The sequence below is a fragment of the Pyxicephalus adspersus genome, chromosome 4 (genome assembly GCF_032062135.1).
Source record: "Pyxicephalus adspersus chromosome 4, UCB_Pads_2.0, whole genome shotgun sequence".
NCBI classification, from domain to species: Eukaryota; Metazoa; Chordata; class Amphibia; order Anura; family Pyxicephalidae; genus Pyxicephalus; species Pyxicephalus adspersus.
In genome coordinates this window covers 9,367,869-9,385,350 of record NC_092861.1, presented here as the reverse complement: position 1 = coordinate 9,385,350, position 17,482 = coordinate 9,367,869, and the positions used below count along the sequence as shown (strand labels likewise).

Genomic DNA, 17,482 nt, shown 5'->3' with positions numbered 1-17,482 from the left:
GAGACACACGCTGCAGCCAGCGAGGAGAGGAGACACACGCAGGATCGGGTATCGGGTGAGTATCTTATTTTAATTATTTTATAACATATTTGTCGTATAAGACGCACCAACTTTGCCCCCCCAGTTTTGGGGAAGAAAAATTGCGTCTTATACGGCATAAAATACGGTACCTGTGGCAAGAATATTGGTGCCAATAAGCAATGTGTGATTTTTTTTTTTTTTTTTGGTGCAGAAAAACCTGTGCCAAATAGAATTAACTTGATGAAGGATGCCTTATACTATCCATACTGATTGCTATCCCACTCCTGGAGCTCAGCAAGATGACAAGCTTCACTACATCTCATAATACAGGGGCCATTCACATGGATTTCAATTTGCCACACTATAGTTAGGTCCATAAATATTTGCACAGAGACAACTTTTTTCTAATTTTGGTTCTGTACCACAATTAATTTTAAATGAAACAACTCAGAAGCCTTTTATTACACAATCACTTCATTTCAGGGGCTCAAAAGTAATTGGACAAATTAAAAAGCTGAAAATAAAATGTTCATTTCTAATACTTGGTTGAAAACCCTTTGCTGGCAATGACAGCCTGTAGTCTCATGGACATCACCAGATGCTGGGTTTCCTCCTTTTAAATGCTCTGCCAGGCCTTTACTGCAGCGGCTTTCAGTTGCTTTTTGTTTGTGGGCCTTTCTGTCTGAAGTTTATTCTTCAACATGTGAAATGCACGATCAATTGGGTTCACATCAGGTGACTGACTTGGCCATTCAAGAATATTCCACTTCTTTGCTTTAATTGGGTTGCTTTGGCTGTATGTTTTGGGTCATTGTCCATCTGTATTATGAAGCCCCTCCCAATCAATGTGACTGCATTTAGCTGGATTTGACAGTATGTCTCTGAACACCTCAGAATTCATTCGGCTGCTTCTGTCCTGTGTCACATAATGGATAAACACTAGTGTCCCAGTGCCATGGCAGCCATGCACGTCCAAGCCATCACACTGCCTCCGCCATGTTTTACAGATGATGTGCTATGCTTTGGATCATGACCTGTTCCACGCCTTCTCCATACTTTTTTTCTTGCCATCATTCTGGTAAAGGTTGATCTTGGTTTTGTCTGTCCAAAGAATGTTTTTCCAGAACTGTGCTGTTTTTTTTTTATTTTTTTTAGCAGAGTTTAATCTAGCCTTTCTATTCTTTAGGCTTATGAGTGGCTTGCTGCTTGCAGTGCACCCTCTGTATTCATGCAGTCTTCTCTTTATGGTAGACTTGGATATCGATACGCCTACTTCCTGGAGAGTGTTGTTCAGCTGCTGTGAAGGGGTTTCTCTTCACCATGGAAATGATTCTGCCATCATCCACCACTGTTGTCTTCCGTGGACGTCCAGGTCTTTTGGTGTTGCCGAGTTCACCAGTGCTTTGTTTATTTCTCATGATGTACAAAACTGTAGATTTTGCCACTCCTAATATTGTAGCAATTTCTCAGATGAGTTTTTTCTGTTTTTGCAGCTTAAGGATGGCTTGTTTCACCTGCATGGAGAGCTCCCTTGACCGCATGTTGTCTGTTTACAGCAAAAATCTTCCACATCCACAACCCCCCCCCCCCCCAAATCAACTCCAGGCCTTTTATCTGCCTAATTGATAATGACATAACAAAGGAATTGCACACGCCAGCCCATGAAATAGCCTTTGAGTCAATTGTCCAATTTAATTTGAGCCCCTGAAATGAAGTGATTGTGTAATAAGATTTTTCACATTTTTATGCAATCTTTTTGTTCAACCCACTGAATTAAAGCTGAAAGTCTGCAGTTCAACTGCATCTGAGTTGGTTCATTTAACATTACTTGTGATAATGTACAGAACCAAAATTAGAAAAAAGTTGTCTCTCTCCAAATATTTATGGACCTAACTGTATATCATGTACTCCTATGACTCACAATTACCTGTTACTATGTATTGTTCACCCTGCACTCTCTTTGCTGGCTCTATTCTCTCTTCTCCCCAGTCTGATAACTCATTTTCTCTCTGCTCCTTCATTCTTCTGTTTTCACTCTTTTACTACTTTCTGGTGACATCCCACCCACCCCTGGTTCCCCCACAGCCTCCCCCTTCCCTACCCTTTCACCAACATCCACCCTCCTTCTAACTTTGATACCATTCCCACCACCCATAAGTTCTTACCCCCTTTCTCTGGCAGACTATAGAATGCCAGATCTGTCTTTAATAAGCTAACCTCTATCCATAATCTTCTCCTCTCTAACTCTCTAAACTTCCTGGCTCTTGCTGAAATTTGGCTTTCCTCCTCTGACTCTGCCTCTGCTGCTGCTCTCTCCTATGTAGGCCTGCACTTTACATATACCCCTAGACCTGGCAACAAAGTAGGGGGTGGTGTGGGTCTCCTTCACACATAGCCGGACACACTTTAGACCTGGTATTTTCCAAACTCTGCAACCTCACCCTCCTTGACAACTTGCCATTTCCTCTTTCTAATCAAAACCTTATCACCTTCAACCTATCGAACTCTTGGCCCCCTTTGCCACACCCAGACCTGCTCAATGGCAGAGAGATATCCATAACCTTGACCACAAGCTATTCCCAAACTACCTTTCGTCCCTTACCCCCACTCTTTCCAAAATCACCTTCCCGGATAAAGCTGCCACCCATTTCAACTACTCTCTTCCCTTGGCTCTGGATAAATTGCCCCTGCAACCTTCTGCTACCCCGTCCTGCCAACCCCTGACCCTGGCACAACAATTACACCAATCATTTACAAAAGACTGTTTGAGCGCCAGTGGAGGAAAACTGGCCGCAGCGCTGACTTCATGGACTACAAAGCCAGACTACAACGCTTTAACACTGAGCTTACTGTCACCAAGCAAAATTATTTCTCCGCTGTTATTTCCTCTCAAGATTCCAACCCATAGAACCTCTTCTCAATAATTGACTTTCTCCGAAACCGCACAACTGCTCCCCCTACAACATCCTTCTCTGCCCAAGACATTGCCACTTGCTTTGGAGATAAAATAGACAAAATCAGACATATTGTCTCTGCTCACTGAGCCACTCCAACCATACCCACCCCTCCCACCTGTAAATCATCACTGACCTTCTTCAGCCCTGTTAATGTGGACGAAGTCTCCGCTCTTCCCTCATCATCTCTATCTACTACCTGTCCGCTTGAACCAATTCCCTCTGATCTACTCTGTGCCCATTCCTCCACCCTGGCCCTTCCCTGACCAAACTCTTTACCCTCTCCCTTTCCACTGGTATATACCTCTCTGCTTTCAAACATGTAATTATTTCCCTATCCTGAAGAAACCCTTGCTAGACCCCTCTCCCTTCCCCCATATTTTTCCAAACGTCCTTGCCTACAAAAGACTCACCCATTACCTGAGCACCAACTCTCTCCTTGACCCCCTCCAGTCTGCCTTTCGAGCTGCCCAATCCACTGAAACAGCCCTTACTAAAGTGGCCAATGACCTCATCAGAGCTAAGTCTCAAGGCAACTTTTCCCTGCTCCTTCTCCTTGATCTTTCCTCTGCTTTTGACACTGTTGATCACCCCCTTCTAATACAAATCATGCGCTCCATTGGTATCAGTGACACTGCTCTCTCTTGGTTTGCTTCCTATATGTCTGACCGCTCCTTTCAAATTTCCTTCAATGGTAATTCCTCCTCACCCACTCTCCTCCCTGTTGGTGTTCCCCAAGGGTCAGTCCTTGGACCGGTTCTCTTTTCTCTGTACACCTCCTCTCTCGGTAGTCTCATATCCTACTTTGGCTTACAGTACCATCTGTATGCTGATGACACTCAAATTTATCTGTCCACCCCTGACCTGTCTCCCTCAGTCCTGGATAAGGTCTCATGCTGCCTGTCAGCCATCTCCTCATGGATGTGTGACCGATTCCTGAAACTCAACCTGGATAAAACAGAACTCATCACCACCCCCCACCCCCCTCAGATTACAAATCTCCCTGACACATTCCTAACTGTTATAACACTGTTATTTGTCCCTCCCACCAGGCATGTTGTCTTGGCGTCACCTTTTATTCTGCCCTCTCATTTACCCCCCATATTCAGAACATTTCCAGGTCCTGTCACTTTCACCTACGCAACATCTCCAAAATCCACCTCTACCTGTCCCCTGAGACCACCAAACTCCTTGTATACGCTCTTATCATCTCCCGTCTGGACTACTGTAACATCCTTCTCGCTGGTATTCCCCTAACTCGACTCTCTCCTCTACAATCTATTATGATCGCTGCAGCCAGACTCATCCATCCTTCCCTCCACTCCTCTTCCGCTGCATCTCTTTGTAGTTCTCTCCATTGGCTTCCATTTTACCTGAGAATCAAATTCAAGCTCCTGTGCTTTGCCTTCAAATCCCTCCACGGTTCTTGTCCCACTTACCTTTCTGACCTGATAGAAAAATATTCCCCTAGCCACTCTCTCCGCTTCTCCAATGACCTACTAATGACTTCACTCATAACCTCATCACATGCATGGCTCCAAGACTTTTCTCAAGCCTCCCCAACTCCCTGGAATGGTCTTCCTCGTCCTATTCTGCTTGCTCCAATTTTCTGCTCATTTAAAAGAGCACTCAAAACTCATCTATTCAAACTTGCCTACCCGTCTTCTTCTGTCTCTTAAAACCGTCACTACTTCCCAGCACTACATATCTCCCTCCTATTGTGTGATACCTCCCTACCTCCTAGACAGGGTCTTCTCCTCCTGTGTCACTGTCTGTATCTGTCTGTCATTTATTGTACAGCGCTGCATAATATATTGGCGCTTTATAATTGATTATTAAACTCTGCACTAAATATCGCAAGCCATCAGGAAGTACAATGTGACTTCAGCCAGCAATGTATTCATTTATAGTATTTCCTGCAACGTATAGAGTTTATTTATTACCTTTTAAGTTGTTCAATAAGTAGACACGATGAATGTTGTTTGATAAGTATGTTTCTAAAATGTGGAGATGCCGGGGATTGAACCCCGGGCCTCATACATGCAAAGCATGCGCTCTACCACTGAGCTACATCCCCTTCTGAAGGTGCTGGGAACACTTGTATTTTTTGCTGACTAAACTGCTGCTATGCACATCAATTAAATGAATTTGCAGACACTCTACTACTACATATTATATTTTTTATGATTTTGGGTCCACTTTAACCCCCCTGGTGGTATTCCTGAGTGTGACTCGGGGTGTATTTTTTTTATCAAAAGCGGAAACCCTGAGTCACACTCGGAGTAGGAAAAAAAACTCCTACCTGCTCCCCTCAATCAAGCCGCGTACTAAACAATCCCCAGCCGGCTTCTGCATCGCATCCTCGATGTGATGCGTGAAGCATCGGTACGCTGAGAAAGCGTGGCCAGAAATTTTAAAACAGATTACATTGTAATCTGCTTTTAAATGCTTGGCCGTAAAATATAATAAATAAAATAATAAATGTAAAAGTACATCTATTAATGCATCCAACAGCTTTGTCCAGTGCCCTGATATTTTGTCCAATATTAGCCCTGACCTTGATCTGACTTTTGCTTGAACTTTTCCTGACCTTTTCATCATTTCTTCATTTGAACACTTGTCCCTGACCATGAACGTCCTTGACTTCTTACTGGAGACTTGACCACATCCAAAAGGCGTTTTTGAACAGCTAAAAAGCAGCAAGCAAAGTGATTTGGAATTACTTGTGGAATGGAGCGATAGTGATTCACCAGGAAACTTGTCATCAGACAGTGAAAGTGAACACAGTGATGAATCTGAGTTTGAGGTCAGTGATGTGTGAACTTGGTGCTCTATTAACCCTGATGCGGCTCAGGCAGTGCCCCCAGGATTCCCATTTACTGGAGCACCTGATGTGAAAATTGATGCTGAACGCAACAATCCCTTGGTATACCTGCAATTGTTTCTGACTGATGAGGTTATTGAAAAAATAGTTGCTGAGATAAACAGGTACGCTGAACAACAATTAGCTGCTCCACACCTAAGGTTTGCAAGAGGCAGAAAGTGGGAACCAGTGACTAAAAATGAAATTTGGCTATTTCCGGGCTTAGTGATACTTCAGGTAGTGGTGGACAAACCCCTGCAGAAGTAGTATTGCTCTACCAACAAAATACTTGCCTCTCCATTCTTTACCACAGTCATGCCAGAGTACAGATTTACCCTGATCATGAAATATCTACAGTTTGCCAACAGTGAAGAGTTTGATGAAACTACTCATCCTGCACCAAAACTCAAAAAAATTTGGGAAGTATCTCAAATGATTCTAAAAAATGTGCCACAAAGAGACATCAGCATAGACGAAAGTCTAATGGCCTACAAGGGGAGGGTCAGCTGGGTGCAATACATTGCGTCAAAGAGGGCACGATTTGGCCTAAAATCCTACATGCCAGGTGAATCGTCAACTGGCTACATTTGTAATTCAGTCCTATACACTGGAAAAGGGACAAAATTCAACCCAAAATACAGCAACTATGGAATGGCAACATCTTCTGTACAATCACTCATTGAGCCATTGCTAAATCAGGGATATTGTGTCACAACCGACAACTTTTACACATCTTCTGTATTATGAGTTTCCTCTGCAACACAGAACAGATGTCTATTGAACCGTTAGGGCTAACCGGCGCAACATGCAATCAATGTTTGCAAAAGGGAAACTGAAGACAGGAGAAATTGTTGCCTGGCAGAAAAGAGAGATGATGGCCCTGAGATGGCGTAACAAGAAAGATGTGTGCCTGATGAGTACTGTCCATGATGCCTCCACTGTTCTGGTACACACAAAACGTGGGAAAGAAGTGATGAAGCCACAGGTGGTGATTGACTACAACAACACCATGGGAGGTGTCGACAGATCTGACCAAGCCATGACATTCTACCCAGCGATGAGGAAAAAGCATAAGAAGTACAACAAAAAGATTTTCAGGCATCTTGTTGAGCAATGCTTGTGGAATGCCTACATTTTCTACACGCAAAAGAGTGACAGGCCTGGAAATCATTCTGACTTAATTTTGAAAGTTTCTGAATCTTTTGTCAAGAACCACCAAACTTGGTCATCACCGCCACGGAGGTTAAACCATCAAAGGTATAGGCTCCTCTGTGGAAAGAAATCACTGGGCAGAAAGTTGCAATTAAAGATGCAAAGAGATGTTTCTCAGGGCAAATAAAAAGTGGAGATGCCGGGGATTGAACCCGGGGCCTCATACATGCAAAGCATGCGCTCTACCACTGAGCTACATCCCCCACATTACGATTCTTTAAATATAAGGTTTTCAGAGCTTTTATGTTTTTTTTTTGTTGTCCCCTTCCTACTTGCATTTGTTGCAGTAACACATGCATTTTTTAGCAAACCTTAAGACATTGTGCTGCAACGATGTTGCACTGAGCTGCCAATCAGTCCTAATGGCACCCCAAAGCACTGCATGCACAATTTTTTGTACATTGTAGCATGTTGCCTAGCTCAATCAAATGAAAGGGCAGCCCTTCCATTTGAATAGGCTGGCCAACATGCTGCGGCTGATACCCTTTGGTAGAACAAGTTACATGACTCTAATAATGCATTCAGTTGTCTATAAAGGTGCTATCTTTTAGCCAACACTCTTAGGGGGAATTATGTCTACTGGCCACCAATTCAAGAGGGTTTTTTCACAGTTGACCCCCAATAAATTGCTTTTTGCAGGTGTTCCCCAAGACCTAAAAATTATTTCAAAGGTTTCTAATAGGTAAAAAGGTTTGAAAGGCCGATTTAAGCTGTAATCATCAAACTGGATTTCTTATCCACTGAGTCACTATCTTGGATCTCTCAAGTATAATGAGAAGACAGCCTCAGATTTCACTTACATGCCTTTTTCAGGTCAGTGACTCACTAGGTAGTAAAGCTAACATCAGGATTGTTTTATATAATTAAGTTTGAGTAAATGTGAACTCTGACTTTATGACATTTAGGTTGGTAAGGCACCGTGCATCCTAAATAGCTGGTATTTATTTAATAAAATTAGAAATTGAAACTTATTCATTTTGCATCTCAGTGCTGCTGAACCCTTAGGTGTCACAAGAACACAAGTTACATCCTTAGGCTAAATTCACACTGGCAGTGAAGTTGCTTTGCGTTTACCACTTCCTTACACCAGAAACCGCTACTTGTAACTACATATAGTGTCTCCCTGTGGCAGCCCCATTGCAAATGAATAGCAGTGACCATAATATGATTTTGTTTAATGTAAGCTGTAAACAGGAAGTAAAAACAGGAAAGATAAAAACATTCAGTTTTATGAGAGGAAATTTTCCATTATTAAGGGCTCCTCTCTGTGACTTGGACTGGAAGACAATATTGTCAAAGAACACAGAATAGAATTGGGAATGTTTCAAGTCTGTTGTACAACAGCACACTGAAAAATATATTCCAATGAGTAATAAGTTTAAGAGGTTAAAATTAATGTGACTACGTGAAAAAAGCCTTAAAGAATGGGAAAAAGAGCATTCCAAAAATATAAAAATGAAGGATCACCTTAATCGTTTGAAAACTATAAAGAATAAATATATATAGTATATAATGATTACTAATATTAATGATTTGTAATGGATTCAATATAGTTATTTTGTATTAAATCCAATACAAAACAGCTTGAATTTCCCGCCACGCATCCTGCATGCACCATCATGGAACATCTTTGCACTCGCCGGCAGAAGATTGAATAAACAGGACGAAGCCAGAGGATGGGCAGGGATGAGGACCAGGTAAGTGTGGCTCGGGGTTACTGCTTCTTGCATGTTCTCGGGATTACTGCTAAAAGAGTTAGCCTACTATAGGGGGTGAAATGAGTGTGCCTGCTCTGTGATTACTTTGGTTCACAGGACACCAGTATAGTTTTGAGCATGTACTTACCAAAATGTGGAGATGCCGGGGATTGAACCCGGGGCCTCATACATGCAAAGCATGCGCTCTACCACTGAGCTACATCCCCTTACACCAGCTCATTGCAAGTATGTCATTTTATAGGATCTCAGTCCACTTTTGCCATTGATCAGTAGGGTCAATGTGGGCCCTGAGGTGCAGGGGGCCCAGTTGCAATAGTGGTCTCTTCACCCCATTTCTACACGCATGATCTGCCTAACAGTTTATCTATTGAGGGGCTGTCACATATTACAGCCTCAACCCAAGTTTAAGAGGTTAAAATGAATGTGACTATGTGAAAAAAGCCAAAAAGAATAGGAAAAAGAGCATTCCAAAAATATAAAAATGAAGGATCACCTTAATCATTTGAAAACTATAAAGAATATAACAAAAGGTGTAAAAAAAGGAGATAAAATGTGCAACACTTCAAAATGAAAGACAGATTGCAAATGAAAGTAAGTGTTTTTAAATATATTGATAGCAAAAAGATCAGATCTGAGCATGTAGGCCCCTTAAAGGATATCTCTAAGTTGGTAACTGGGGATAAAGAAAAGGCGAATTTCCTAAACACTTTTTTAGCTCTGTGTACACAAAGGAAAATGGCAGAGCTCAAGTACAAATTCTTATAGCAATGTCACTGCCTTAAATGGCTCAAAATTGATATGATTGAGAAACAGTTGGACAAAACTAAGGTTGACAAAGCACGAGGACCCGATGGATTACATCCACATGTCCTCAAAGAGCTGAGCTCAATTATTTCAAAGCTATTATCATTTTTAGAGACTCCTTAATCACTGTTATGGTACCAATGGATTGGTGTAAGACCAATGTGGTTCCTATCCTCAAAAAGGGAGTAAGTAATTACCAGGTAACTACAGACCTGTTAGTTTAACATCCATAGTTGGAAAGGTCCTAGAGAGTTTAATAAAGAACCACATAGAGAAGTTTCTGCTAGAAAATAATATTATAAGTGATAGCCAGCATGGCTTCAAGAAAGACAGAAGTTGTCAAACAAATTTACTCTCTTTTTAGGAGGAAGTAAGTAAACAGGTAGACAATGGAATAGCAGTTGATATAGTGTACTTGGACTTTGCTAAAGCATTTGACACCGCACCCCACAGATGGTTAATATGGAAGTTAGGGTCAATAGGTTTAGAAAAGTCAATCCCTAAATAGACAAAAAAGTAAGAAAACTTGCTTAAAGACCGCATCCAGAAAAAGTTTGTTTAGGGCATTTAGGGCAAATTGTTAAGGGCATAAGGCTAAGTAATTTGTAACTTTGGTTTTGACGGTATGATATGTCTTGATTTTTTTGTAGGCGGGACACAACTTTGCACACACTGAAACTGGGCATGTAAAGAGATTGTGCGGAACTTTCCTTGCCATGAGCAGAAAACTACCAACCAGGTAAGATTTCTCCTTTCTAGAATTTTGCTGTAGCCATGCAATGAAAACTATTATGATTTGTGGAATTGCCTCCTCCATGCAGGCATCCAAATGCCTTCCTGGGTGCACCAGTTGTTGGGCGAAGTCATTCTTTAAACACTTCATTCTAGACTCCAGAGATGGAGACATAATCCTGCCCTTGTACAAAGCATTGGTCAGACCACATCTGGAATATGGGGTCCAGTTTTTGGCACCAGTTCACAAAAAGGACATTGTGGAATTGGAGAGACTGCAGAGAAGGGAAACTAAACTAATAAAAGGAATGGAGGAGCTCAGCTATGAGGAGAGATTAGCTTAACTGAATCTATTCTCCCTTGAGAAGAGACGTATAAGGGGGGATATGATCACCCTGTATAAATTAATAAACGGTCCATATAGAGAACTCTCTTCTCCATGATTCACTTTGGGATCGTTACAAAGAACAAGAAGGCATTCTTTGCGTCTGGAGAAAAAGAAGTTTAAGCTTCAGGTAAAGAAGAGATTCTTCACTGTAAGGTCTGTGAAATTGTGAAATCGGTTCCCTCAGGAAGTAGTTTCAGCAACTACTATAGATTGCCTTAAACTCCTAGACGGTAACCCCGAATGAGGCTCGGGGTAAAAGAACCCATCTGAAAGCGGTAACCCCGAGGCACAGTAATAAATAAAGTCTTACCTGGTCCCACCGGCGTCCTCCAGTATCCTGCCCGTCTGTGCCCATCTTCTGGCCGTGTTCCCTTGTTTTGATCTGTCCCCCAGCGAGTGCACTGACATTCCCCAGAAGTTACCAATGACGTTGGTGCGTGCAGCCATCGCTAGGGTCACGGCAGAAATTTCAAATTATTTTGTATTGCATTCAATACAAAATACCTGTATTGAATGTAATACACTGGATTTATATGTCTAAAAGCGGTACATTGTCTTTCATGAAAATGTATTTTACAGTATAATATATTAGTATGAGTATAATAAGGTTTGGAACACAAAATCATGTTAAAGTTTATTATTAAATTTAATATTAAATGTATTTAATTTATTATTTTGACATGATTTTGTGTTTTAAACTTTATTATACTCGTACTATTATATTATACTGTTAAAAAAAATTTCATGAAAGACAATGTACTGCTTTTTAGACATAAAAATCCGGTCTGGGTTTTAAGGCTTTAAAGTAAGGTAACAGAGACTGAGAAGGAATTTTTTTCCCCTGTTGGAGAAAAGTGTACCAGGGTTTTTTTTGGCCGTCCTCTGGATCAACTATGTCTTATAGGGTTTTATATCTGGGATATGTTTATTTCCCTAGGGGTTGAACTTGATGGTCTTTTTTTTACCTGACTTACCATGTAACTATATTGAGACATTTTTTGTTGTTGGGCCATCATTTTGTTTAGATGTTTTGTATCCGTAATGTACAAGTATTTGCATTCCTCCCTGCACTGCACTACATATACCAGGTTCCTTCACACATGTTTGGGTATTTGTGATATACAAGCCAGTCTCATTCTGACACTCCAGCCACATTTGGGATGACTATTACTATGTGTGTTCTGCTTCTCCCATGACACTGTGGTGATTGAATGACGTAATATAAACTGGGTGATATCAACTTGTTCTTGGACAACCATTGTTTGATGGTGATTGGCTTAGAATTTAAAGTGTGGTTATATGCGGTATATTAGAGCTGAGGAAGTAGCTTGGTATGGTTGCAAAACGTTTGTAGTAAAACAAGCAAAAAACAAAGTTCAGGTGAGTTAGACTATTACTGGATATACCATGACATTGATAAATGAGAAACTCACCGGACATACTTGAGGCTGGGTTCATATTCATCATATGATGACCAAAACCCTGGAGATGCTGGGGATTGAACCCAGGGCCTCATACATACATGCACTTTACCACTGAGCTACATCCCCTTCTTGATACATAAATTGAAATGGCCATAATACCATGGGTTCACATATATACACTACATGTTATAGTATTGACTGCACCACTGTATGTATGCATCACTTTCATATGTGCAGAATACTTGCACCCCTGTTACATGCTGTGTTTTCCCCTGCTAAACTGTTAAAAAGTTAAAATGAATTACTGTGGCAGCACTGGATATACATGGGCAGAACTACACAAAAAACAATATGCATTTTTAGGCCTGTGGATATGTTGTATATCTTGTTTTTTGTGTTAGATTTCTGGTCAAAAATGTAAAGAGTTCCTATTGCCAAAGGTAAAAATTTTGGAGGCTCCTTAAAGACAGCAATGGAGGCTCAGTAGTAAGACTGTTGTCTAGGCAGGATCCCTGCTTGGCCAACATAGAGAGTGGCATAGGGCAGCTTTTGATGCTATGATTAACCCCCCTGGCGTTCCAATTCTGTCCGTATCCGGTACATTGTTTTGCATGGGTATTTATTTTACATTGTAGGTCTATAATTCTTAGGCATAACTCACTGAAATATGTCCAATATTTAATAAATTTAATAATAAACTTTAAATAAAAAAACACAAAAATCTGGTAAAACAAGGGTGCATAAAAATACTGAAACTGATAATATAACTGTACAGTAGCATATATAATATATAATGGGCACGGATGGGCACGGATGAGCAGGACACTGATGGGACCAGGTAAGTGTGGCTCGGGGTTACTGCTTTTTGCATGTTCTCGGGATTACTGCTAAAAGGGGTTAGCCTACTATAGTGGGTGAAATGAGTGTGCCTGCTCTGTGATTACTTTGGTTCACATGGCACCAGTATAGTTTTGAGCATGTATATACTAACCAAAATATGGAGATGCCGGGGATTGAACCCGGGGCCTCATACATGCAAAGCATGCGCTCTACCACTGAGCTACATCCCCTCACAAAAACCAATTGCAAGTATGTCATTTTATAGGATCTCAGTCCACTTCTGCCATTGACTACGGTAGTAGGGTCAATATGGGCCCTGAGGTACAGGGGACCCAGTTGCAATAGTGGTCTCTTCACATATTACGACCTCCAATATTGGACATTTTAACCCTTCTAACTAAAGTTTAAATGTCTGTTATGACATTCAAATATCAATATATATGACATTTAAATATCTGGTATTTGCATTAAATATCAAGACCCTTGAAGCAGGGGTGGTTTTAGGATACAGCAAACTGCACCCCCAGTTTACCTTAAGACTTAAAATAAAAGAATAATAGGGGTGCAGGGAGCTACAATACTGTACACTTTGGACCCCCCACTTTATATATGCCCAATGCCCTATTTTACCCGACTTAAAACAATCTAATTTCACAAGTTTTCTGCATTGTAATAATCCTATATACTAAACAAATGTAATTATGCACAGACCCAACCTGCACACGGCACACCCTCCATGATTGCCACTCTTGGATTTACAATTCTTTTGAGAATCGGGTTGTACTAGTTTAATATATTTTAACTCATACCTTCCAACTATGGAATTTGTCAAAGTGGGTTGATAACTTTGGGGTATTGAATAGTCTGGTAGCATTGGTATAATTCACTGAATATTAGCAAATCAATTTAGCATTTGCAATATACATCTGTGCAATACAAAACCTGGAGATGCCGGGGATTGAACCCGGGGCCTCATACATGCGAAGCATGCGCTCTACCACTGAGCTACATCCCCACTCTCTGGATTGGTCCTAATCCTATTCGATTTTCTCCTACTTTCTGCTCATTTAAAAGAGCACTAAAAACTCATCTTTTCAAACTTGCCTACCTATCTTCTTCGGTCTCCTAAATACTCACTCATACTTTTCCATGTTCACCTGCAAACCCGAGAACAAAGAGAACCTCTGTTGGGGATGGATATTAGTGGCTGGGTCAGCGTAAGCAACGTATCGTTTTTATATTAATGTTGCTTATATTTTGTCACCCCTACTTGCACCCCATAGATTGCATTCAGGCGTCGGATGTGGATCGTCAAGGGCTCCATGGCCAATGCGAATAGTGCAGGGGACAGAGGGCAGCTTTGTCTAGAGTCTGTTCTGCTCAGAAAGGGATCAGAATAATGCCCGGCATATTTACCAGTTGCCAAGAGAGCCGTATATAATGAGAAAAGCCAGTCTCGAAATTCCTGGGGAAATCCCCATCTGTCAAGGAGAAACAAGACATACTCCCAGGGCACACTGTCAAATGCCTTTTGTATATCCAGGGAGAGTAATAAACGAGCCTGGTTACTTTCCCTCAGTACATATATAAGGTGGGATACTTTCCTTATGTTATCCAGAGCCTGTTGATGTGGAATAAAGCCTATCTGACCCTTATGTATGAGGTTTCCCAGAAAGGTATTTGGCCTAGTGGCCAAAATTTTGTTATCAAGATAGAGAAGGGATATAGGTTGATAAGTTTAGGGCTAATGATGATCTTTACCAGGTTTGGAAAGTATAGGGACAAAAGCCGCTAATTGATGATGGGTGTAAGGCATGTCCATCTTTCAGTGAATTAAAAAGCTTGGTAAGAAAAGGTGCTTGTATGTTAGCATGATGCATGATTGAGGAATAGGGATTAAAGGAAGGTCCTTAAAAAAAACAGCTGCAGCATTTACTGGAAAGGAGGGAGGTTTAGAATAGATAGAGGAGGCAGCAACTATTTTTGCGGGATTGGAGGTGAGGGATCCAGAACAGGATCTTACTTGATAAGGTTTGAAAGAGTGAGCCTCTAATCGTTAACGCCTAGCCAGAATAGTACCAGATTTGTTGGCCTGAGAGTAAAATTTCTGTCTCGTCCAGCGCATTGACTTTTTAGTCTGTTCATTGAGTAAGAGATCCAAGGCAAGACACGTCTCCAAAGCCTAAGGGTCTTTGAAGGTTTACGCTTCCAAGCCTCTTCCATAGGCTGACATTTTTGTGATAGATCAGCAATCAGACCCATATGTTCCCGTTTCAGCTGGGATGCCAGTTGGATAAGTTGACCTCTGAGGGTAGCCTTATGAGCCTCCCACAAGGTTATTGAAGAAATGTCATCTTTATCATTAAGGAGAAAGTATTCATCCAGTGGCGCCTGAATCTGATCATGGGTCACCAGTTTTGGAGAGAATAGATTCATTCAAATGCCATAGCCTCCTAGACGGACTAGCGAGAGTGGAAGAACATGTGATGGAAATCGGTGAGTATTCGGACCAAGGCACTGAACGGTTCTATGCTTGTACCACCTGGGGGAGGAAAGACTGGGTGACCAAGATATGGTCATTTCGTGACCATGAACCATGAGGATGCGATCCTTCATGGTAGAATGTAATTCCCTCCAACAGTCCACTAAATTGTGGTCCTCCAAGAGAGTGCAGAAACAAGCAGAAACCCCATTCGCGCTAATAGCAAGACAAGGACTCTGGGGTATGTATGGCAGGTTGTTTGTCAGCCCCTAAACATGTATGGATAAGAGGTGGAGCACATGTGCAAGAAAGCTGCCCTGGTGGGTATAAGGGGCATAGTACATGAGGAAAATGCTCATGGTCAACATTCAATGGACCCCAAAATTATCGAAAACTTGGTTGGAGGTTTACTATTACCTCAACCAAACCCCATACCCTTTAACTCAAACTCTATCCACAGGCTAAACATAAAATATTTTCATTTGATTTGGACAAAGATTATTTTTCTTTTTATGTACTATATATGCCTTGTTGATGCGACTTTATTTACCCTTCCTGTCCTGAGAGCATGGTGGAATGAAAGAGTGATTTTTTTTAAAAAAGCTATTAGGATAAAGAAAATTTGAGGGGTAATAAACACTTTGCTACAATTCAAACCTCTGCATTAAATGAGAAAAGTAGAATATGTCTATTTTGTAAGATTTATGAATTTGGTAATACCTAAAGGGATCTTGTGGAGTTTATGATGTTTCATCTTGTGAAATGAACTGTGTAACAATCAATACTGTAGAAGAAGTAAGCATGGTTTCCAAAAAAAAAAAAAAAAAAAGTGGAGAAGCCAGGGACTTTCCAAATAAGGTTGATTCATATAATATGCTCTTTTCCCAGCAACATTTTTATTTTGTATCACAGGGAAGCTGCTTCACTCTAGTCCTGAATACCATGAATTCATTTGAAGTCTGCAGAGATTACATTGTAATCAATAAATATTACTGTTAGCAGCCCCCTGTGCTGAAACTATTTACACTTTTTAAAGTTCAGAAGACCCACAGTAATTGTTTATCCAGTCCAATAACAGTGACCCCTAGTGGAAGGAAGGAGTTCAGTGTCACCAGAGGCTTTACAGACATTGCGAAATGGAGCACAGATTCAACATTGTTCACAACACTATCTTTTTTTAAAAAACAGAATCTGTTTTTAACTCTCTAAAAAAAAACCTTAAAAGTGGTGAGGATATGGATTGCTAAAATTTGCAGTAAATATAAAGACATTCCGAGAAAGAACAATATAACTTAAATATATGTTGGCAATGTATTCATTATCTCTTCTGCAATACATATAGGGTTTTTTTATTTTTTATATTGTTGAAAGAACTGAAATCATCATGTGTCTTTAAAACATGGAGATGCCGGGGATTGAACCCGGGGCCTCATACATGCAAAGCATGCGCTCTACCACTGAGCTACATCCCCTTCTGGTGACTATAAAAATTACTGCATTCCTGACCTTAAATGGTTCCCTATTAGAGTGATAGTTTTTTCTTTCTTATATTTTTTTCTCATAAAAATGTTTTTTACAATATTTTTGTTCTAATATTTTTTTCTAATAGTACTGAAACTATTGTCACTGCCCAAAGTTCAAATGACACAACTTTCACACCTAGCACTGGTTTATTCAGGCCAGTAGCAGTGACCCCTAGTGGTAGGGTGGTGTTCAGTCTTACCCAAAAAAGTCCTTGATGAAGAGAGAACAATGAAAAGCTTAGACTCAACATTGTCAACAATTCTTACATTTATTTAAGTAGAATCTATGTCTTAAACACCCTTAAAAAAGTATTAACCTTTAAGTAAACCTGTGGTCAGGCTATTTAGGTATGAACATAAGTTTCAGACTATCTCTGGGCAAAAATCATTTCTTCATCAGCAACATCAATATCCTCTACTGGCACCAATGTTCTCCACCAACAGAAATGTTCAGATTCAGATTGTGGGCAGGTAAAAGTCAGCTAAACTGAAATATCTCTCCACTGTTACCAATGTTCCAC

General features: G+C 40.8%; 1 protein-coding gene and 6 non-coding genes across 7 annotated transcripts; 1 reads left to right on the top strand and 6 right to left on the bottom strand.

The window, feature by feature from the left end:
* Positions 1-4,980: 4,980 nt before the first annotated feature.
* Positions 4,981-5,052, bottom strand: TRNAA-UGC (transfer RNA alanine (anticodon UGC)). The gene has a single exon. It is a non-coding gene; the product is annotated as a tRNA-Ala (tRNA).
* Positions 5,053-6,637: 1,585 nt separating this feature from the next.
* On the top strand, positions 6,638-10,311 carry LOC140329961 (piggyBac transposable element-derived protein 4-like). The gene is made up of 2 exons (XM_072410346.1): positions 6,638-7,095; positions 10,223-10,311. Exons 1-2 carry the CDS (start codon positions 6,644-6,646, stop codon positions 10,260-10,262), a joined length of 492 nt encoding a protein of 163 aa, XP_072266447.1. The 5' UTR covers positions 6,638-6,643; the 3' UTR covers positions 10,263-10,311.
* On the bottom strand, positions 7,182-7,253 carry TRNAA-UGC (transfer RNA alanine (anticodon UGC)). Its single transcript has one exon. It is a non-coding gene; the product is annotated as a tRNA-Ala (tRNA).
* On the bottom strand, positions 8,903-8,974 carry TRNAA-UGC (transfer RNA alanine (anticodon UGC)). Its single transcript has one exon. It is a non-coding gene; the product is annotated as a tRNA-Ala (tRNA).
* A 2,803-nt stretch (positions 10,312-13,114) lies between the features above and the next one.
* Positions 13,115-13,186, bottom strand: TRNAA-UGC (transfer RNA alanine (anticodon UGC)). The gene has a single exon. It is a non-coding gene; the product is annotated as a tRNA-Ala (tRNA).
* A 713-nt stretch (positions 13,187-13,899) lies between these two features.
* Positions 13,900-13,971, bottom strand: TRNAA-CGC (transfer RNA alanine (anticodon CGC)). The gene has a single exon. It is a non-coding gene; the product is annotated as a tRNA-Ala (tRNA).
* Positions 13,972-16,838: 2,867 nt separating this feature from the next.
* Positions 16,839-16,910, bottom strand: TRNAA-UGC (transfer RNA alanine (anticodon UGC)). The gene has a single exon. It is a non-coding gene; the product is annotated as a tRNA-Ala (tRNA).
* Between the last annotated feature and the right edge of the window lie 572 nt (positions 16,911-17,482).

Bases quoted from the DNA above. Each gene is read 5' to 3' on its own strand.
- LOC140329961 (XM_072410346.1), top strand. From the start codon at position 6,644: ATGCAATCAATGTTTGCAAAAGGGAAACTGAAGACAGGAGAAATTGTT. The intron at 7,096-10,222 runs GTATAGGCTCCT...ATTTTTTTGTAG, and splicing joins CGGAGGTTAAACCATCAAAG to GCGGGACACAACTTTGCACA.